The sequence below is a fragment of the Trichomycterus rosablanca genome, chromosome 8, assembly GCF_030014385.1.
Source record: "Trichomycterus rosablanca isolate fTriRos1 chromosome 8, fTriRos1.hap1, whole genome shotgun sequence".
Taxonomy (NCBI): domain Eukaryota; kingdom Metazoa; phylum Chordata; class Actinopteri; order Siluriformes; family Trichomycteridae; genus Trichomycterus; species Trichomycterus rosablanca.
In genome coordinates this window covers 10,657,429-10,679,949 of record NC_085995.1, presented here as the reverse complement: position 1 = coordinate 10,679,949, position 22,521 = coordinate 10,657,429, and the positions used below count along the sequence as shown (strand labels likewise).

At 39.2% G+C, this 22,521-nt stretch overlaps 2 protein-coding genes across 3 annotated transcripts in view; both read left to right on the top strand.

The window, feature by feature from the left end:
- Window positions 1–6,767, top strand: part of cyfip2 (cytoplasmic FMR1 interacting protein 2) — a 52,571-nt gene extending 45,804 nt beyond the window's left edge. Inside the window, exons 25-29 of one of the 2 annotated variants that reach the window (XM_062999853.1) lie at window positions 3,239–3,311; window positions 4,343–4,437; window positions 5,539–5,777; window positions 5,864–6,011; window positions 6,388–6,767. In XM_062999853.1, the coding sequence (XP_062855923.1) occupies window positions 3,239–3,311; window positions 4,343–4,437; window positions 5,539–5,777; window positions 5,864–6,011; window positions 6,388–6,555 (723 nt within the window). In that variant the 3' untranslated portion in view covers window positions 6,556–6,767. Of the gene's footprint in view, window positions 1–1,498; window positions 1,538–3,238; window positions 3,312–4,342; window positions 4,438–5,538; window positions 5,778–5,863; window positions 6,012–6,387 lie in introns of those variants that run through there. The other variant, XM_062999854.1, reaches the window with a different exon arrangement.
- A 12,438-nt stretch (window positions 6,768–19,205) lies between these two features.
- On the top strand, window positions 19,206–22,277 carry foxa (forkhead box A sequence). Its single transcript, XM_062999852.1, has 2 exons — window positions 19,206–19,348; window positions 21,150–22,277. The coding sequence occupies exons 1-2, from the start codon at window positions 19,322–19,324 to the stop codon at window positions 22,200–22,202; spliced, it is 1,080 nt and encodes a 359-aa protein (XP_062855922.1). The 5' UTR covers window positions 19,206–19,321; the 3' UTR covers window positions 22,203–22,277.
- The last annotated feature ends 244 nt before the right edge of the window (window positions 22,278–22,521 follow it).

Here is a 22,521-nt window from a genome sequence, read left to right as displayed (position 1 = left end):
TTAAAATGCAATAGCCTTCATTTCCTCTTGGCCACCTTACAACCTGACTGCGATTCATGGCTTGTCCCTCTTCGGACCACTGTCAGTGGGTACTAAACATCCGAATATAACGAATTGGCCCCTATCAAAGTCACTCACGTCTTTATTCTGCCCATATCTTCTGCACTCAACGTGTATACTACAAGTAACTACCATTAATCCGGCATTTAATATATCCCTGATCGTGACATGCACAGTTTTTACAAAATAGACATTGCCGTGCACAATTTTGGGGTCGTTGTATTGTTTTGGCTCATCAGTGTGTCATTGACGTCCCAAGACACAGTCGAGGAATACATATTAAAATTTATAACCCTTACACTTTGTACTACAATGATTTTACTCATATTTACATTTGTTTATATAAAGCATTGATAAATGAAGCTCTTGTTCATTTTTTATGAATGTTTAACAAGCTACATTTAAATCTTGTCAAGTCTTTGAACAATATTATTGTTTAAATATAATATAATATAATATAACTGCTTTATCACCCAGCACTTCAATGTTTTTGTCACTGTTGTCCATTTTCTGCTTTCTTTTACACTTCGTTTCCTCCTTTGACTAAATGTAATGGAAATTTGTCTAATTAATGCTTAGGTGCTGTTTGTCTACTATATTTCCATAAAAAATGACCATTTAGTCAAGTACTAAATTGTTTGGCAGCTCTTTACCATGACTAGGTTCTAGTAATGTGGTTTGATGATGTTTTATCTTCCAACCTGCAGAGTTCTGAACTGAAGTCTATTGTCCAAGCTCGAAATCAGAATTGATTACTATTTATTGTGAATACTTGGATGAATGGCAAATGACCCTTGTTATTAAGAGTCAAAGTAAAGAGTAATAACATTCGGATTCAAGTATCCTTAACAATAATATTCATATATTATATTAATGTGCCCTGCGATGGAGTGGCGCCCCGTCCTGTTACTGTGTGCCATATATATCACAATATAGTGATATCACAATATAGTGAGTGATATTATATTCAGTGCATCCACAAATTTGATCACAATTAATGTATCACTTTTGGTGCGTAGGGTGCACCTCTCATTTACATGCACTCAAGCTTAAGTAACATATATAATTTGCAAAGAGATCGCATATCAGAGCAGGAGCAGGAACGACCCCGTCGACCTCTCCTCCCTCAAACACAGCCAACTGTCTCTGCTGAGCCAACCGAGCGCCTTTTAGATCCACCTTGTATGATCATTTTTATTTACTATTCTCTTTAATATGTTTAATATGTTAATATGTAAAGATGAGGATGAAATTAACAAATAACCAAACTACTTCAGCTCTGATAAACAAGAATCAATCTGTCCCATGAATAGTTTGTATATTTATGTGCATGTTTCATTGCTATGTGGATGCTAATGATGTGTCAGTAAATTACAGTTCTATCATCTGCCTCTAAAATGCAACTTTATTTCTCATTACACGCTGGCAACAACAATAGGTGGTAAGAAATTGGGTCTAACTCACTTAACAAAGACACACAAAGAATGAAAATGCGATGTTTCTGGTTGCTTTTTTATGTATTCTCTGTGGTGCCGTACTCTGCCATGGATTCAAGGATGTAAATATTTCACTGTCCACATCATTTACTAAGAATTTGGATTCCTGTCATATAGCTTGGGCTGCAATAATTAGTTGTAAAAACTGATTTGTTATTAACATGCTTTACTGTATACTATAATCTGTAATATAGTATAAACGTGTAAGGACCAGTACGCAGAGTAGGAAAAAAGTAATTTGTAGCAACAAGTGGAGGAGTGAACTATAAAGGAACACTGGTAATGAAATACATTTGCTTATATTTACACAAAATGTTTTTGACTTTGTATATTTTATTAGGTACACCAACTCTGAACCATGTATAAACTTTTCTCAAAGTCACGCAAAGTGCTCTCATACGATTTGGCTGTTGTTCATACAGGGTGGGAGCCGGAGAGGGACTCCTCATAACTGATGCAATTACGACCTCTGCTGGCTGATTGATGGCGTCTGCACAGAGTCGAGGGATAACGCATCGATCAGGGTGTGGCTCTCCGTACACAAAGCAGATCCACATATGAACTGTGAAAAGATGCAGTCAGCTACTGCACACGTATCGGAGGGGGCGTGTGTTAGTTCGCTCTCCTCAATCAGCGCAGGGGTCAGCACCAGTAGGGAGGAAGCGTAATGTAATTGGGTAAAAAATTGGACAGGAGAAAAAGGGGAGAAAAAAACAAAAAACTTTTGCATCCATGGCAGTACACACCACTTTCTGGCTGCTCATGTCTGTACTGATGTACTGATCTGCTTTCTTGCACTACACTCCTTATTTAACTCTACCGAACTCTACCGATGCCTGCCTCTTCTCATTTCTTTCTCAAACGTGTCCTTTTGAAAGTGTGCTGTATGATCATCGCACGCTGATCTCTCATTGATATCGATCCGGCCAGGGTGCAGACCCGCTCGTTTGCCTGGTTTATCATTGTGTTTGAAGTGACATCCCCTCATTTCACAGTGTTCAGAGTGTTTGACCGAAACTGATCATCCATAATCACGTACAATTTCTAACAGGTTGCTTTTCTTATACATCTGTTTAGTCTGTATGATAAATGTAGCGTTAACTTGCTCGGGTGAGTTCCTGTTTTCTAATTTTTGCTCCTGAAAGGTTCAAGGAGGAATTCATGATGACACTCGCTGACTTATTTGGCAACCAGTTGTAGCAGCAGCCTTATAACCATATGCATAAAATAATACAGACACGTATCAAGAGCATCAAATAGTGTATAGTGTTCAAATCAAACATCAAACTTAGGGGATAATCCGCTAGCACACCAGCGCCGAGATTCTGGCTCTGCTTCCTCCAGTCTGCTGGGTGGGAAATGACCGGATTGGAAAAGAGGGGTGGGGCTGGGCACCTGCACAGAAGTGATCACTCTGATCATTCGGAGTGATTGACTCATGTACAGTAGTGTGAGCAGTACAGGAAGATGTGTAGACCTTATAGCTTTTAATCAGAGCCATGTCCATTTTTTTGCATTATCAGATAATTCCATACATCTACCCACCTCATATCATAGAGTATACAATCACTGAGTGATTAATCCATGTTACAAAACAGTGTGTTTGTGGTTTGTAAAATCTCACATTGGATCTTTGAACCTTTTTGTTGCTCATGTTTTTTTCTTTGTTTGTTCAAATTCAGTCACAGGAAGAAGTATGCGACCTCCTTCATGCCGCTCCGTTCCAAAACATCCTCCCTAGAGTGTACATCAAAGGTAACGAACAGTATCAGCATTCGATTTTCTATTCAATTCCTTTATTCACATTTCACTTAATATAAACAAAATGGGTCACATGATTCTGCTGTAAAATACCTTATCAGATCCAACCAAATACTCTTGTTTTATTTACAATGCCAAATTTCACATTTAAATTACAAAAGGTAAACACAGGGCATTCAGGTGGCGGAGTCGTGAATTACACTAGCCCACTACAGCTGGGATCCAGGGTTTGAATCACTAATGGTGCTATCAGCTGGCCGGGCCTCCAATCCACATCAAAGTATCGGCCACTCTGCCAAAGAAATAGCAAATCATGTCTGTATAGACTCCCGGCCATCCGATAGCACCACTGGGATTAAGTGAAGTGGGTCCGGCTTCACTGGAATCACTAGGTGCATCAAAGGATATCATGCCTACCCATAATGCAGTCCTGGTTTGAATCCCAGTGGTGCTATCAGACGGCTGGGCATCTATACAGACATGATTAGCTATGTCTTTGGGTGTGGGTAGGGGGGTGTTTGAAGCATTGTGATAAATTGGTGCTCTGTCTAGGGTGTACCTGTCTTGTACCCAGTGTTTATTGGTGCAACCAGACCCACTTCAACCCTGACCAGGATAAAGTGGTTGATGAAAATGAAATGAATCTGTCAAAATATATCATAGCCTAGTAGGCAAGTGCTTTTCTTTTGGTTGCTCTCGTATTTAGGGGTCATCATTCTGGTCCTCATAGCTGGTACCTCATTGGTACAGTTTTGACCTTCCTAAGATAACCCTCCTTATTTTATCCAGGCTTGGGAGTGGCACCGATAGAGTATCCTCCCAGTTCCCTCCCAATACACCACACACCAACCCCAACTCAGACTTAGCCAATCATGACCAGTGAGATTCAAACCCGGTTGTGGGCCAGTATAGTTTAGCGTTGCACCACCCAGGTGTCCTGCTTTTTGGAATCCTTTAAAAACATATAATTTTCTTACCTAAACACTGACCTTAACCCTTAATCGTGTGTTGTTGTTGCTGTGTAGAGGGTGAGAGGCTGGAGGTGAGGATGAAGAGACTGGAGGCGAAGTACGCTCCACTGCATCTGGTTCCTCTCATTGAGAGACTTGGCACCCCACAGGTAAGAGAGGCACACGTTCATATTTGTTGCATTATATTTGATTACAACGGGTCTAGTATGTCTTACACGTATATCATAAAGGAAAATACAGGCAACACATTTAAATATGGCAATTTAACCTCATTTTTAGTGCTAAAAGTGTTCTAAAAATGCAGAGGGTGGATCAGCTGCTCTAAATTGCTCTTAGGGGAATTACTGAGTGGTGCATTGAGAAGGACAGCACCCAGTGTTTCAGAGTTATTTCCAACTCACCATGACCCTGACCAGATTTTAACAATTTGTGAAAATAAATAGCTGAATAAATAATATTTATTTATTTATTAACAGTTTTGACCAAACCTATTCCTTAACCTTGATAAAAGAACACAAAATCTGCTTCCAACATTGTGGCAACAGTATAAGGAAGGCCCTGTCCTGGCATAGCATGACTGTGCCCCTGTGCACAACACGAGTTTGGTACAGAAGAACTCCAGTAGTCTGGACAAACCCCTGACCTAAAGCCTAGTCAACAGTTTTAGGATGAATTGGAATGTCAATTGTGAGCCAGGGATTCTCATCCAACATCAGTACCTGTACTCACAAATGCTTTTTTTACTTCATGGGCACAAATTTCCACAGGCACAATCCAAAATCTAGTGAAAAGCCCCGCCCAAAAGAGTGAAACCTCTGTCCAGGGTGTACTTTTACGTATCTTGCACCCAGTGTTTTCAGGTAGCACCTGACTCACCATGACCCTGACCAGAGCTTCCAATACATGCTTTCAACATTATATTGGTCCAACATTGTGAAAACAGTTTGGGAAAGGCCCTTTCCTGTACAAGCAAGACTGTGAGCCTGTGCACAAAGCAAGTCCTGAAATCCTCCCCACTGCACACATTTGGGATGAATTGGGATGCTGATTGTGAGCCAGGCCTTCTTGTCTGACAAATAGCTTTTAGAGCTGTAAAAAAGGAGGGAACAACGTCATAATAATGCCCATCATATTAGAATTGGATGTCCAACAAGCTCACTGCGAAGTGTCCACATATTTTTGGCCATACTTTGTGTCTGATCTACGTAAAGATAACAAGAGTCTCATTCGCATGTGGATCCGTCATGCAGCAAATCGCCATAGCCCGCGAAGGGGACCTGCTGACCAAGGAGAGGCTGTGCTGCGGTCTGTCCATGTTCGAGGTGATCCTGACACGTATCCGCAGCTTCCTGCAGGACGCCGTGTGGCGCGGGCCTCCACCCAGCAACGGCGTGATGCACGTAGACGAGTGCGTGGAGTTCCACCGGCTCTGGAGCGCCATGCAGTTCGTCTACTGCATCCCAGTGGGGACGCACGAGTTCACCGCCGAGTACGTAAACAACGTTAACCTTCTAATAGTTTAGGGATCTAAGGTCGGACTTGTATTAAAAGGTGGGTCTGTGGTCGTGCTTCCAGGCAGTGTTTCGGGGACGGACTGAACTGGGCCGGCTGTGCCATCATTGTGCTGTTGGGTCAGCAGCGGCGCTTTGACCTCTTCGATTTCTGCTACCACCTGCTGAAAGTCCAGAGGCAGGACGGCAAGGACGAGATCATCAAGAACGTGGTGGGTGTACTCCAGAAATTTATAGGGTGGAATTGTAGGTGGAAGGTTCAAAGGTTTACATACACACGTGACATCTGCTTGGGTTTTAATCCCTATTAATGGCAACGTTATGAATTTGGTGGGGGTCGATACAGCTGGTGACTCTAAAGCACTTGTATAAATAAGCCAAGTACCAACAGGAACAGTTGAACAAAGCCCAAACTAACGGCACTCGCCTTCGGCTCGTGCCTGCGACCGAATCACAGCCGTGATGTTATTCGCGATAACACACTCCCTCTCGTGTTCTATTGCTTAATTGAACTTGAACTAAGGAATCTTGTAACTACCTGTACTGTCTTGAATGTAATACATCCTCCACTATGCTTCTGATTTTCAGCCCTTGAAGAAGATGGCGGACCGCATCCGAAAGTACCAGATCCTCAACAACGAGATCTTTGCCATCCTGAACAAGTACATGAAGGCCGTGGAGACGGATAGTTCCACAGTAGAGCACGTTCGCTGTTTCCAGCCTCCTATACACCAGTCTCTGGCTACCACATGTTAAAAGCTCACCTTACTCTGGTGATGCACAGGGTACAAACACAGGCCCTGAAAAAATGAAGGAAGTATAGAAACATTGTTTTAACCACACAGAGAACCCACTTCTACTTGTCCGGTCAGCTTTGAAATACCACACATCCTCAGAATGTGTCTGTTTTTACAAGATGAAAGAAATAAATAGTTTTTTTCTGTTTAAATATAAATTAAAGAAGACAAGTTATACAAAAAATAATTTTATTCTTTTATTATTACCATTTATACCCTGAATGCAAATCGAAATGTCCAGCTATTTACTTTGTCATCACATTACGTTTAATTCATCACCTCAGATAAATAAACACAAACGAAATTAAGTCATGAACACTAACGACTTAATAAAATTTGCAGATTTTTATCATATATTAAAATACATTTTAAACTTTTAAACATGGGCCGCTCAGGTGGCGCAGCGGTAAAATACGCTAGCACACCAGAGCTGGGATTTCGAGTACATCGCATCGGATCTCAGCTCTGCCGTCCGGCCGGGCTTGGGCGGCTGTATGAACAACGATTGATGTCGATCGTTGTTCGTCCAGGGAGGAAGCCGGATAGGGACCTGATAACTGATGCAATTACGACCTGCTGTCTGATTGAGTCGAGGGATAATGCGATCAAGGTGTGGCTCTCCGTGCACAAAGCTGATCTGCGTATGAACTCGCATCATGCGGGTGAAAAGATGCTAGGGTTAAGGACCTTGCTCAAGGGCCCAACAGTGGCAACCTGGCAGATGGAGGGCTTGAACCAGCGACTTTAACCGCTGAGCTACCTATACGGCAGATCCCTCCCACAGGGCAGTTGTAGCCTAGTGGTTAAGGTACTGGACTATTAATCGAAAGGTCGCTGGTTTAAACCCCACCACTGCCAGGTTGCCACTGTTGGGCCCTTGAGCAAGGCTCTTAACCTTCAATTGCTTAAACAATATACTGTCACAGTACTGTAAGTTCGCTTTGAATAAATGTAAAAGATGCAGTCGGCTAGTGCTCGGAGGGGGCGTGTGTCAGTTCGCTCTCCTCAATCGGGGAGGGGGTCAGCACCAGTAGAGAGGAAGCATGATGCAATTGGGTAGAAATTGAAGTGGAGAAAATGCATTAAAAAACATTTAAACATCATCACAATTAATTGGCTTCATTACAACAGTTACCCTAAATTTTAGGATGATTTTCACATTCACAATTTCTATTTTTTTTATCGTATATATCGCTGTCGGACTAAGTGAAATACTTGTGTGGTATTTGTTCTTTTTTATTATGTTGTGATCCGTATGCTGAGTATTGACCTGCAGAAAACAAGCCCACCAGTGGGTACAGTTTCAGTTTATAAACTGGTTGTATTTTGAATGATTGACTGATATTTTTTACTTTTTTGTGTACCTAACCAGTATAGCTATTTAACATCATGAATTAAGTAGATGAGAATTTAAAAGTGGGCGCTTGGGTGAAGAGAAGGTAAATTACACATTATAATCCCAATACTGCTGGAATCCAGGGATCCAGGGTTTGAATTCACAGCAGTGCAACCGGTTGGTTGGGCATCTGTTTACAGACATGATTGGCTGTGTCTGAGAGGGGGTGACCTGTGATTGACTGGCATCCTGTCTAGACCCACTGCGACCATGACTAGGATAAAAAGAGGGGGAAGGGGGGTAATTTTGTTTACTGTTTCGGCTGATCCTGTATATATATATATATATATATGAAGGGTTGCCACAGTGGAGCCAGTTTACATACCAGACTTGGCACAGTTTTTACACTAGATGCCCTAATGGCGCGTTCGGTCATTCATTCATTTTATTATCCGCTTATCCAATTAGGTTCGCGGAGTGGTGCTGGAGCCTATCCCAGCTTTTCAATGGGCGCAAGGCACACAGTAACACCCTGGACGGGACGCCAGTCCATCGCAGGGCAGACACACACACACCCATCCACTTATAGCGCAATTCAGTGTCTCCAATTAACCTGACTGCATGTCTTTGGACTGTGGGAGGAAACCGGAGCTCCCGGAGGAAACCCACGCAGACACGGGGAGAACGGGTCCTCACCGGACACCAGCACTGCTAAGATTCGAACCCTGGATCTCAGCGGTAGTATATCTCTTTGTTAATTAACCCTACACATGCCACAGGGATTCTACTGCTGATTTTATTGTTATTTACACTGTAAGAGGGATTAAAATGATTCATTCCTGTTCTGTACATAAGGATGATTATTAAACTACTGTTCTGAGTGGATTCTCATGGATCAGGATCCTTAACATACTTTTTTTCTTCTTAAGGACCTGGTAAGGTACTGAGACCATTTCTAATACACTGTTCGTACATACATCCTGATTTTACTGGTTTGCACTTTGAAAGGCTTACTTTGTTAATAATGGTGGAAAAAGGAATAATTAAAAAGAATAAAAAAAACAAGGCTTTGCTTTTAAACCCTGGCATGACGGGTGTAACTTATTGTAACTCAACTCGATCTTGTTGTGACATGAATTTCTGTTCATATTGTTGTATAAGTGATGAAGTGTTTTAAAATGCAAGGAAAAAAAGTCGTGAGATGTACGACATATGGTTGTGCAAATAAGTTCAAATGATGTTGTATTTCCATGAAATAAAATTAATCCAACGAGAGCTTGACTTGAGCATGATTGATAAACACTTTTTTTCTGCAGGGTGGCATAGTGGCTCACCTCACAGCAAGAAGGTCCTGGGTTTGATTCCCAGAAGGAGCGATCTGGGTTCTTTCTGTGTGGAATATGCACACATTGTCCATTTTATCAGCTCCACTTACCATATAGGAGCACTTTGTAGTTCTACAATTACTGACTGTAGTCCATCTGTTTCTTTGCATGCGATGTTAGCCCCCTTTCATGCTGTTCTTTAATGGTCAGGACCCCCACAGAGAGGTATTATTTAGGTGGTGGATCATTCTCAGCACTGCAGTGACACTGACATGGTGGTGGTGTGTTAGTGTGTGTTGTGCTGGTAAGAGTGGATCAGACACAGCAATGCGGCTGGAGTTTTAAAATACTGTGTCCACTCTATTAGACACTCCTACCTAGTTGGTCCACCTTGTATATGTAAAGTCAGAGACGATCGCTCATCTATTGCTGCTGTTTGAGTTGGCCATCATCTAGACCTTTTTCAGTGGCCACAGGGCGCTGTTGGCTGGATGCTTTTGGTTGGTGGACTATTCTCAGTCCAGCAGTGACACTGATGTGTTTAAAAACTCCAGCAGCATTGCTGTGTCTTATCCACTCATACCAGCACAACACACACTAACACACCACCACCATGTCAGTGTCACTGCAGTGCTGAGAATGATCCACCACCCAAATAATACCTGCTCTGTGGTGGTCCTGTGGGGGTCCTGACCATTGAAGAACAGGGTGAAAGGGGGGTAACAACGCATGCAGAGAAACAGATGGACTACAGTCAGTAATTGTAGAACTACAAAGTGCTTCTATATGGTAAGTGGAGCTAATAAAATGGACAGGTTTTAATCTGACATTATTAGAGTTTGTTAAACATTAATTAAGAATCAAAAACGATAATCTCTTGTTTACAAAAGTATTCAGACCCTTTATGGTATTCTAAATAGTGACCAGGTGCATCATGTTTGCTTTAGTAATCCCTAAGTGTCTAGAACTCAGTTCAGGTCCAGCTGTTGCATTTGAATTGTCAGGATGTTGTTTGGAAAGTCGAACACCTGGGGCTATGATTTATGCTGCACTGTCAGAATAAAACCAAGCTGTGAATTAAATTCAACATTCTGTAGATCTCTGCAATGAGTTTGTGGGAAGGCACAGATCAGGGTAATAAGTGAGTGGTGCTTAAACCCTCCTAATGTTGCAAGTACCTTGGATTTTGGCAACATGAAGAAAAAGATTAACTGGTCTAATGAGATTGAACTCTAACACTATTGCTGTAACAACAGACACTACTCTATTAGTCACCTTGCTAATGTCACAACCAGCAATTAACATCATTCACATCACATGCACTTCCCCTGCCAGGGTTGTTCTGCTCCCAATCAACCCAATTCTAAGCACCTGGAATCAATCTCCACAACCTTTATTTCAGTTGCCATGTTTGCAGTTCTACCACTAGATTTTTTTGAGCTTCTTAAAATTTATAATGGTCACCAAACTGTTTTCATTACAAACAGTACAAAATACATGTGCACTCAATACTTGCTAAGGATGAAAGCACACACATGTTTAGAAGAGTTTTTATTCAAAACTGCACAGCAAGGCAGTCCTTCATACTAAATGTCAAGCCATGTCTCTCTTTTGCACATAAAAAATTAGTTACACCTAATCTCAAAAATTAGAAAGGATTTTCACATACTTTTGGCTAGATAGTGTATATTTAAACTGTTATCCATTGCAATAATAACTAGATAAAATATCCTAATTAGTGACTAACATGAATGGAATCAGTGATGCTGTAAATGTCATGTAAGTTGTGTGACTGTAGATGGCGCTGTTTCGTCAGTAAAGACCTGAGAGGTACCTAATTGGGTTTAATACTGAATTAGTTTTCATTTGTTATGATGGTTTAACAGTGCCAGTTTACACAAGACCACAGATCACACCTGTGTGTTTACATTAAAATAACAACAAAGGCATCAAAAGAGACACAGTTATCCCTGAATGCAATTCAATCTATTAAGGGTTAAGGGACCTGCTCAGGGTCTCCCCGTGTCTGCGTGGGTTTCCCCCGGGTGCTCCGGTTTCCTCCCACAGTCCAAAGACATGCAAGTGAGGTGAATTGGAGATACAAAATTGTCCATGACTGTGTTCGATATAACCTTGAGAAGGGATGAACCTTGTGTAAGGAGTAACTACCGTGTGTCTTTCATGAACGTAACCAAAGAGTGTAAAACATGACGTTAAAATCCAAATAAATAAATAAATAAACCTGCTCAGGGGCACAACACTGGCAACTTCATGATTACTACTCCAGTACGTTAGTCACTGAGCTACCACTGCTACTGCCAAGTTATTCAACGAGCAAAAAGGAAACACGTTTTTTTAAATTAAAAACAAACTTTAAGCCGCTCAGGTGGCGCAGCGGTAAAAACACACGAACACATGGACAACGATTGGCCTGTTGTTCAGATAGGGGCGGGATTAAGCCGGATGGGGACTCCCTCTCAGACTAGTGCGATTACGACCTCTGCTGGCTGGTTGGTGGCGCCTGCACGGAGATGGGAAAGGAGTGCGGTAGAAGGTGTGGCTCTCCGTACACAGCGCTGTACTGCACTGCACTCGTCAAGTGTAGGTGATGAGATGTTAGATTGCTGTGCATGTGTCAGAGGGGGCGTGGAGCAATAATAAAATATTATTTAAACATAAACGTACAACTGTAAGTATTGCAAGTGTATACGTTTTATATACAAGACAAATAGATTTTATAATGGTTTAAAATGGTTATAAAATAAACACAATTTTAATTTTAAAAAGAGGCATGTATTATGTGAGGGACGTTTATATGTGTATATAAAAGTCGGTTTGACATCAATTAATCAAATTATACAAGGCTTTAATAATAGATGTATTTATCTGCGCAAATGCGCTGTAACTTTATGAACAGGCTTAATGTTTGTCCTGTTAGTTTTGTTTTTCTTAAATAACCTGCATATTTGATTTGACATAAAATTGTAATTGTAGTGTGTTGACCATTTTAGTTTGAAATTGTAAACTGAGTAAGTATGTGTTACCTCCAGTGGCGTAACTAGGAGCTCATGGGCCCCAGTGCAAAAAAAAAATGTTGGGCCCCCTCAACAAATTTCATATATACAGTATATATCAGTTTTATTCCATAAATATCAGTGTTTGCTATATATTTACTGTTTGGTTTGCCATAAAACATGCATAATACGTGCAGCCAATGGGGGGCAGTGAGGTGGGTGGTTGAGTTCATGTTGTGGAGGGCCCCCCCCCTCGCCCCCCCCCTGTAGTGATGCCACTGGTTACCTCTACGAGTGAGATGCTGAATATTGTTAAACAGTTCTATATTTTAGCATTTGCTAATACGTATTAAAATGATGAAACGGGTCAAACAGGTTGGCAGACTGGCAACAGTCCTTATTAAGTCGGACACTGAATTGCTATTTATCCAAAGGCATATTTTCATTAGTTATGTAGCCTAGTCCAGTGACTCTCAGACTGCCACACAAGTAGGCTGCTGCAGCCACCAAAGCAAAATGTATTAGGCTACATGAATCAGTTTAAATATTTATCAATTTTTACATTAAGCATAGTTATATAGTATATTTTTATTTTAATGTAGTGTGTTTAGTGTTGAGTCAAAAGTTCAAGTCTGTAGTAAGCTACACAGACACTGTACTTAATGGACACAGTAGCTTACAGTGACCTATGTGCTGTTTTGCAAACTTCCAAGATGTATCTTTCTTAAACGTATCCCTATCCCCAGTTAAGAAAATAAATAAATTAATGTTATTTAGGGAAGTGCACAGATGCCAAAAAGAATAAGTCCAGTTCTGATAGAAACAAGAAACACCTGTTGACAATGAGAATAGCTGGGATATCTTCAATCAGAAAACTGGTTTTGTTAAAAACAGTTTGCACTGCTATAGTTGAAAAGCAGTCAGCTGATGGCACAACAAATTCTCTGAAGCCTTGACGTCTCTGATTGTAGCCTACTTGAAAAGAGATAGACAGTGGACATTTATTTATTTATTTATTTATTTATTTATTTATTTATTTATTTATTTATTTATTTATTCATTCATTCATTCATTCATTCATTCATTTATTTATGCAGGTAAGATGGACCACTTTTGCTTGCCATTCATGTACATAAATTTCCTTGGTCACCAACAAAGTATGTGAATAACATCTAATTACATCTAAGTATCTGTATTTATCTGTATTTATTGAACGACAAACATTGTTGAGTTTTTTTTCTTTATAATAAAATAAACTTCCATTTACTTTTGCTGGTTGTAAACTCCATGATTCATACATACAGAGTTTTTGTAACAGCTTAAACAGATTGATGGTGTTGAGGTTAACAGATAGATGGTGTTGAGGTTTAGGTAAATAAGTTTATTTCTAAGCATGTTTGTGATGCAGTGCATATCACCATGAAGTGAATAGTTGGGCCACATAGCACGTAATGTGTGATAGTAAATAATGGTTGTTAGCAAGTGTGAGAATGCTGTAACAGCTGTAAGCTTATATTGTCTTCTGTCTGACTTGTAAGTGGCTGTAGATAAAGCATGTTTAAGACAGATTAGTGAATGTGAATGTAAATGGAAGAGGGCAGGACTGTTACCCACTGGGCGGGAGTAAAATGCTATCTGATTCATTGCTGCTCTTAGAATCAACTCAGCCAGCTCCAACTTCAAACCTGGAAGTGTGCCTTCTAAACCTTGAAGATTTTCCTAGAAATAGGATATATTACTTAGTAACTTTTAGTATCTAATTTACCAAACTTTAAAAATAGTTGAAGATATGATTGGGGGAGTGAAACAGGAAAGATACAATGAGTGGCCATCGTTTTATACAAACCAGGTAAGATATAGCCTACAATTAAAATGATTTTTTGTAACATCAAGGAACACTAATAAATAACTTATATTTACTATGAAACACAGATGAAGTAAAACATATCTTTCCTAATTTGGAAATTTAGACCTTCATTTGTACTGAAAATCATTTTACATTTTATTAAAGGTTTGGATTCTGGTTTTTCATCAGCTTTAATTACCAATTGGTTACTTTTATTGGTCACAGAATATAAATGATTTTTTGCACACATTTTATTTTGTTTTGAGAATTACTAACATTGCAATGAAAGTTTATTGTAAAAAAAGGTTTTGTAAATGCCAAGGTTTATAGGAACCTGGTAAATAATGTAATTCATCACTTTATAGCCTTATAAATGTTGTTTATTATTAATTATTGTAAAGAACTGAAATATGACTAACAAAGCAATCCAGGTAAAAAGTCATACACTGTAAACTGTCCCTTAAAATAGAAGTGATTTCTGTTTTGTATGTCTTTAATTGTGATACCTGGTGTTCACAATTCTCATTTCTCAAAACTCATTTTTGCCAACTAATGTCTGATTTAATTATAAAGTAATGGTTGATGGGGTATAATCATGTTTGACTACTTTTTCATTATCACAAAAAGCTGTCATGACAAACCTTTAAAAAGTGGCAAAAAGCAGTTACAAAAGTACATTTTTCAGATAGGATTGATTTTAACTGATACAGACTTTCTGCCACATTTATTGGGAGTAAAGTTTTCTCTTATCTTACATAATGACACAATAATGTCTTAATAATTATTTTTATTAGTTATATTATTAGTTTTTGTCTTGCATTTTGTCTTCTCAGGCAGTTTTTTTGTTACAAAGCTCTGGCATTAAGCAGTCTCTCCGACAATAACAAATAACCAAACTTGAACGTTTCTCTTTAATCAGCCATAATTAATAAATGAAGAGAACACTTATATAAATAGTGTTTTTATTAATCCAGGTCATTTTTGCTTGTTCCTATGTGATAGATATTGTTTAAAGCTGTGACTGCTATACTAGTTTGTAAAATAAATTTCTGTCTTTACATATTTAGTGGGCCTACATATTTATTTTATTACAGTATGTCTGAAAAGTTTAGGTTTTTTTAACCTTATAAATAAGCTACATTTACTGTCACGTATTCGTGTTGTCTAAATATCTAAGACATGAAGCCTGGACTTGATGCTTTTACAAGCAGAGGTTATAACCACTACACCACAGAACCGTTTAGCTCATGTGAGGTGAACGAAATGTACACATCAAATCAAAACAATTCAAATAAAACCACGTTTAAATTAAACAAAATGTTATTTTATGGTATATGAAAATGTATCCAGTAGATTGAGCATTTAGATCACGTTGGAAGTAAATGTCATGTTTTCATACAAATAAAACAAATATATGGGGAATCAATTATGTAATTAATGTACTTAATAAGTAAAATATAAATACATAATTACAAAATACATAAATAACAAAATTAAATGTGTGGTATACGTTCATGACACATCACCTATATACACTTAATTACTTCAAAAACAAGCACATGCCTTCATATGCTTAAGAGATTAAAGCCTATTCATTATTATTATTATTATTATTATTATTATTATTATTAATAATAATATTATAAAATGCAATTGTATTAGTAAAAACGGGTCTACAAATGGTCCAAAATACATTTCTATGAGAAAAAAGCCAAGAAAAACTACAACATTAAAAAAGCCACTAAATAAATAATTAAATAAAATACTGACTCAGTGATGTCATTGGCCCAGTTTTCATGCCATTAAAAAATAACGCTGTTTAAAACGCTGTTTTAATATTGCGTTGCCGTTTAGAAACAGCCAAATGTAATTGCTTCCCTATAATAAAGAAATTTATAATAAAGTTTAATCGTAGAAAAGACTAAAGAGGTGTGAAGGTAGGGATCTAATGTGTGATATTGTGACGTCATTAATCATTACGTCTATTTTATTTCTTATTTCATAATAAATATGTTTTGTTTTTACAGTTGTGTTGATATTAAAAAGTATTTTTTTTTAAGTGTGAAATTTAGTACAACAATATAAAAAAGTAGGCAATGTGAAATTCAAATTGAACACTAAAAATGGCATCACTTCTGTGACTCTTCATACCACCTCATGCCAGGCTTAAAAAATGCTTTGACAAGCCCTTGCTAATACACACAGTTTAGATAAGTTAGATAAGTTTAGATAAGTTAGGCCAGCCATATGTCACCATGACCAGAAACAGTACGTTTTTAGTACTAAGAGTCAACTTTTTAGATAGTATTGGAAATAATAGATGTCGTATTGGCAGTTAAAGCAGGGTCCATTATGAAGAATACAACAATGAAGTACCATATCGTTTCACAGAATGGCAAAAGGGCCAAAAATAAATAAATAATAATAAGTCAAGACTGCAGTCAAAACGAATTCTATTGTATACTTTAATTAAGCTTTGGTTCATTTGTGACTAACCGTCCCAAGCCCCAGTCCCAACAGTGTTTTGGACAAGTATATAAATAAATATTTATTTTTATCATATATACATACTGTCCCAAAGTTTTAGAGATGTAGTTTGTACTATAGTAGTATAATATTATATGTTATAGAATGTTTTATATGCAGTATTACTGTGTAAAGTGACACTATGTGCGTGGGTGAAAGTGAGTGAGTCTGTTTGTTTACAAAAAGGTCTATGAGTGAATGAATGCGTGAGTAAAACTGTGTGTGTGACGTCGTTAATTATGACGTCTATTTTAATAATTATTTCATAATAAATATTTTTTACAGTTGTGTTGATACGAACATTAAAGAAAAAGTGTGAAATTAAGTACAACAATATAAAAAAGTAGCCAATGTGAAATTCAAATATAAGAAGAAGGAACTGCACTAAAAACTGGCATCACTTCTGTGACTCTTCATACCACCTCATGCCAGGCTTAATAAATGCTTTGACAAGCCCTTGTTAATAAACACATAGGTGCTTCCACAAATGCAAGTTAGGACAGTTATATGTCACCATGACCAAAAAATAGTAATACTTTTTAGATAGTATTGGAAATAATAGATGTCGTGTGTTCTATTAAAGCGATTTTTATTATGAAGAATACTACAGTAAAGTCACACATCGTCTCACAAAATGGCTAAAAAGCCAAAATAAATAAAAAAATAAAAAAATCTGCACTCAAAACGAATTCTATTGTATAGTAATTATTAAGCATTGCTAAATGCTAACTAACCATCATAGGCCCCAGTCCCAACAGTTCCGTCCCAAGTGTTTTGGACAAATATGTAAATAAATATTTATTTTATCATATAGCCTACATACTGTTCCAACGTTTTAGAGATCAGAGGTGGAAAGAGTACTAAAATATTGCACTCAAGTAAAAGTACTATTACTTTAATGAAAGTACAAGTAAAGTTACTAGTCTAAACATCTACTCAAGTAAAAAGTAGAAAGTAACTCATTTAAAATGTACTCAGAGTAAACGTTACTTAGTTACTTTTTTTAACAGGAGAGGGTGACAAGTGGATAAATCTCACAATAGTTGTTTTTTATTCAAATATTATAGAAAAAACATGTTGATACAACATTTACAACATTCAGGGATGTGTAATGTATCATTATAAAACGGATAGTTCCGGTCCTAAAATCTGATTGGCTGAGCCGCGTTGTAAAATCCCCGATAAACGCACACCTATGACCACCTCACATCATTCCATATTAATACGCCACTGAATCGAGAAAGTTAATGTTATTTTCGCCCTCACGTTGCCTAGCAACACTGTTAATCGGATTACCTTGCGTCGCGGAAGAACGCTTTATTGTAAATTTATACACAATAAATACATTTATGATTAAACATTGTTGTATTTATTATATTTTATGTTGACCGCCGTTTTATAAAAGCAATAAGCCACTCGAGACCGTACGTTACTGTTACGATTTTAGCACGGGGAAAGAAGTTTTAGGCACTCCGCTTCGCGTCGTGCCAAAAACGTCATCCCCGTGCTAAAATCACAGTAACGTACGGCCTCTCGTGGCTTATTGCTTTATTTTAGTACAGACCATTCCATAAAACTTTTTTAAACAGTATAAACACTAGTAATGTGTCGTTCGTGAACGATCTGATTCTATTGAACGACTCTTTAAAATGAACGAAAGGAACCGAGTCGTGCCTTTGCTAGTCGTTACTTATATAAATATATATATTTTTTGTGCGCACTTCTTATCGGCAGTAATCCACCCATTCCACTTAGCAGAAACAAACACAGACACATCTCTGCACAAGAGAGGATTTTTCTGAAACTAAATGCAATGCAACCACAGTATGTCTCTTTCCTGTCGTTTTTTCTCTATCACATATTACCGAGCGGAATGTAATGGAATGAAATGTAAGCCCAGTTTGGCTACAAGTTATACAACAGATGATTTATTGCAATTATTTTAAACTATTTTTGTTACTAAAATATACTTGTTGTCAATTTGTATACTTTTGACAACAATCTTTTCTCATTTAAGTGTTGTTTGAATTGAATTGTTCATCATTGATATTAATATCGGGGCTGTATTATAGTTACAGTAGCGCCTCTCGCTGCCTGAACAAAAGAATGAAGAGCCATTTTGTTTTAACGGCTCTTTAAAAGGAACCGAGCCAAAAGATCCGACTCCCCATCGCAGAATTACAGCAGCAGTATTTTTTTTTTGCGTTTATTTTACTCAGTAACGGATGTTATTTAAAAGTACACAAAAAACTACTCAATTACTGTAACGCGAGTAAATGTAATTCGTTTCCACCTCTGTTAGAGATGTAGTTTGTACTATATTAGTATAATATTATATGGTATAGAATGTTTTATATGCAGTATTACTGTGAGTGAATGAATGCGTGTGTGTGTGTGTGTGTGTGTGTGTGTGTGTGTGTGTGTGTGTGTGTGTGTGTGTGGTCCGGCTGGCTGTACTTCATGAATTGACTCAGTGATGGGCTTCACTGCTTCTCGCACTGCAGTATGTAGGAGTTAACATGGCGTGCTGTCTGTTAACCACGGTGTAGAACAATGAGCAGACGGAGGGGAAGTTAAAAAGGGCGGAATTATAACCCACATTGTGCAGCTAACCAAAAACTGGACAACGGAGGACAGCAGGTCCGACTCAAAAGAGCCCCTCAGTCACCTCCTTTGACATGAAACAGAAATATGGCGGACGGCGAGTGAGTTAAAAAGAGAGAAGACACGGGTGAAAGGAAGAGGGATAATGACGGGGTTATCAGCAGGGTGGGTGGCCTAAATAGCATTTACATGGAGTTAGCCTGGGCCAGCTAATTAAATGATCTCAAAGGAGGTACCGTTGTGTGGACTGAATTTTAAACACAAAATTAAATTAGAAAGCATTGACATGTATTGTTTGGTTTTTTTTTGTTGCTTTATGCATATAGATACACATTATCCATTCATTTTATTTCATTTATCATTAATTTGTCCCTACCGCTACATCTTGTTCGGGGTCATAATGCATTGCAGGGCAATTTTTCTCTATAAAACATACACTGATCAACCATAACATTAAAACCACCTCCTTGTTTCTACACTCACTGTCCATTTTATCAGCACTTACCACATAGAAGCACTTTGTAGTTCTACAATTACTGACTGTAGTCCATCTGTTTCTCTACATACTTTTTTAGCCTGCTTTCACCCTGTTCTTCAATGGTCAGGACACCCCACAGGACCACCACAGAGCAGGTATTATTTAGGTGGTGGATCATTCTCAGCACTGCAGTGACACTGACATGGTGGTGGTGTGTTAGTGTGTGTTGTGCTGGTATGAGTGGATAAGACACAGCAGCGCTGCTGGATAGTTTTTGAATACCGTGTCCACTCACTGTCCACTCTATTAGACCCTCCTACCTAGTTGGTCCACCATGTAGATGTAAAGTATGTAAAGACGATCGCTCATCTATTGCTGCTGTTTGAGTTGGTCATCTTCTAATCTAGACCTTCATCAGTGGTCACAGGACGCTGCCCACGGGGCGCTGTTGGCTGGATATTTTTGATTGGTGGACTATTTTCAGTCCAGCAGTGACAGTGAGGTGTTTCTAAACTCCATCAGCATTCATACCACTCATACCAGCACAACACACACTAACACACCACCACCATGTCAGTGTCACTGCAGTGCTGAGAATGATCCACCACCTAAATAATACCTACTCTGTAGTGGTCCTGTGGGGGTCCTGACCATTGAAGAATAGCATGAAAGGTGGGTAACAAAGCATGCAGAGAAACAGATGGACTACTGTCAGTAATTGTAGAACTACAAAGTGCTTCTATATGGTAAGTGGAGCTGATAAAATGGACAGTGAGTGTAGAAACAAGGAGGTGGTTTTAATGTTAAGGCTGATCGGTGTAGTGTGTCTCATTCTGATACATGATAATGCCAGGAAGGTTATGTAAAAGGTCCCGACCCCACTTTCCACCCCTGCTGCCCTAAGCGTTGTAGCAAGGTTTAAGCAGCGTATGAGTAAAGGGATGACACCGGCTTTGACAGACCTCCCCAAAGCAGTGTCTTCCTCAGCAGGGATGCCGGGACATTTGCTACATCTTGTTCAGGGTCATAATCTATTGCAGGGTATCGCTTACTTATACATTCACATACACATAGGGGGCAGATTATACTAGATTATACAAATTAACCTACTGACAATGTGAGATTAAGGCAGACATGGAGAAACATACAAACCCCTTACAGACAGTAACTGGAGGCAAGGATTGAACCCAGGTCCTCATGGACCATCTTGCTTTGAGGTACCAGCACTGTTTAATAACAGAGCCTTTAAGCAGGCAGAACAGTGGAACATCTAGTAGAATAGGTGCTACACAGCCACATTGGTTCTGGGAATCCCAGCCTCCAAGGACTGTAAGGCTTCCTCTGGGAACTCCAGTTTACTCCCACCTCTTCAAACAAGACATGCTCCCAGACTTTGTTTACTAATTACTGACTTTTCTTTTTAGGTGTACTGTGCAGCAGACAGTGTACGACTAAGCACCGGGCCATATTCCTCTACTGAGCATCCCTATCATGGCTTCACCCTCCCAAGAGAATCAGAAGGTGCAAGAAGGTTGGAGACTCAACCCAATGCCTCGAGCCAATGCCATACTGGATCAGACCTTCCTGACATAAAATCAGCATACCAGCGAACCTACAACCACACCAAGCCTCCTTATTCCTACATCTCACTAATTTACATGGCTATCCAGCAATCGCCGACCAAGAAGCTTACCCTGAACGAGATCTATGACTGGATACGCCAGCTCTTTCCTTATTACCGGCAAAACCAGCAGCGGTGGCAAAACTCCATCCGCCACTCGCTCTCGTTTAATGACTGTTTCGTGCGGGTCCCGAGGTCCCCAGACTCTCCAGGGAAAGGCTCCTACTGGGCCCTGCACCCTGACTCCAACAACATGTTTGAAAATGGCTGCTACATGCGGCGCCAGAAGCGCTTTCGGTGTCAGGGGTCGACTTCGCCATCCACACCAAAAAACACATTGAAGAAGGTGGATAAAGAAACAGTGAAGGAGGAGGGCAGGAAAAAGAAGTCGGAGGCTAAAGCTGCTATTTCATCTCTTACACCACCTCAGTCTTCTCAGCCTGCTGTACCAAATGTGATGCCACCAGTTCTGGATTGCCCTCCTGTGCCAAAGTCACCTTCACACACGCCACCCCTACAACAGACCACCCACTCACTGACTCTGTTTCCTCCGTCATCAGAACTGCCTGGACATGTACCTTTTCCCACCATGACCACACTTCAGTCGACAACGTCCTGCCCCATGGAGCCTTGTGCTCACGGGGAACCCTTCTTCCATCAGTCCCTTGCCATGCCCCCACTTGTGGACTTTCAGTGCTATGAGGCGCCTATGAATTACCCAGTCTACTACCCATCATCAAACTCCAACATTCATCAGTATAATCCATATTTCATGGGCAGGGATGAATCATACACAGGGGACTCTATGTACTCCGGACTCAGCATGTGTCCCGTGCCAGTTCTCAGCTCCTCCTAAAGCACTGTTGTCTGCTCATGTACTTTGACTGACCTCTTGAAAATACTGTACATAAATAAAATTCTTAGATAATAAACATGCACTCAAAATGTCTTTGTCATGGTGTTATTTGCCTGAATAATTTGTATGTTTTGGATCTTCTAATAAGTCATTTTAAATAAAAAAAAATGGTTACTATATATTTAATTATGTACTTTGGTTACTAAATATACTCAGTTTTGACTGGTTGCCGGGTGTGTGTTAATTTTCTATGTTGGGACACCTTGAAAATAGATCCAGTCATAATATGTACACATGGAAAACTGTCCATATCAGAGTT

Coding starts and splice junctions, on each gene's coding strand:
- foxa (XM_062999852.1), top strand. CDS start 19,322: ATGAAACAGAAATATGGCGGACGGCGA. Junction 19,349..21,149: donor AGAAATATGGCGGACGGCGA/GTGAGTTAAAAA, acceptor TTTTCTTTTTAG/GTGTACTGTGCAGCAGACAG.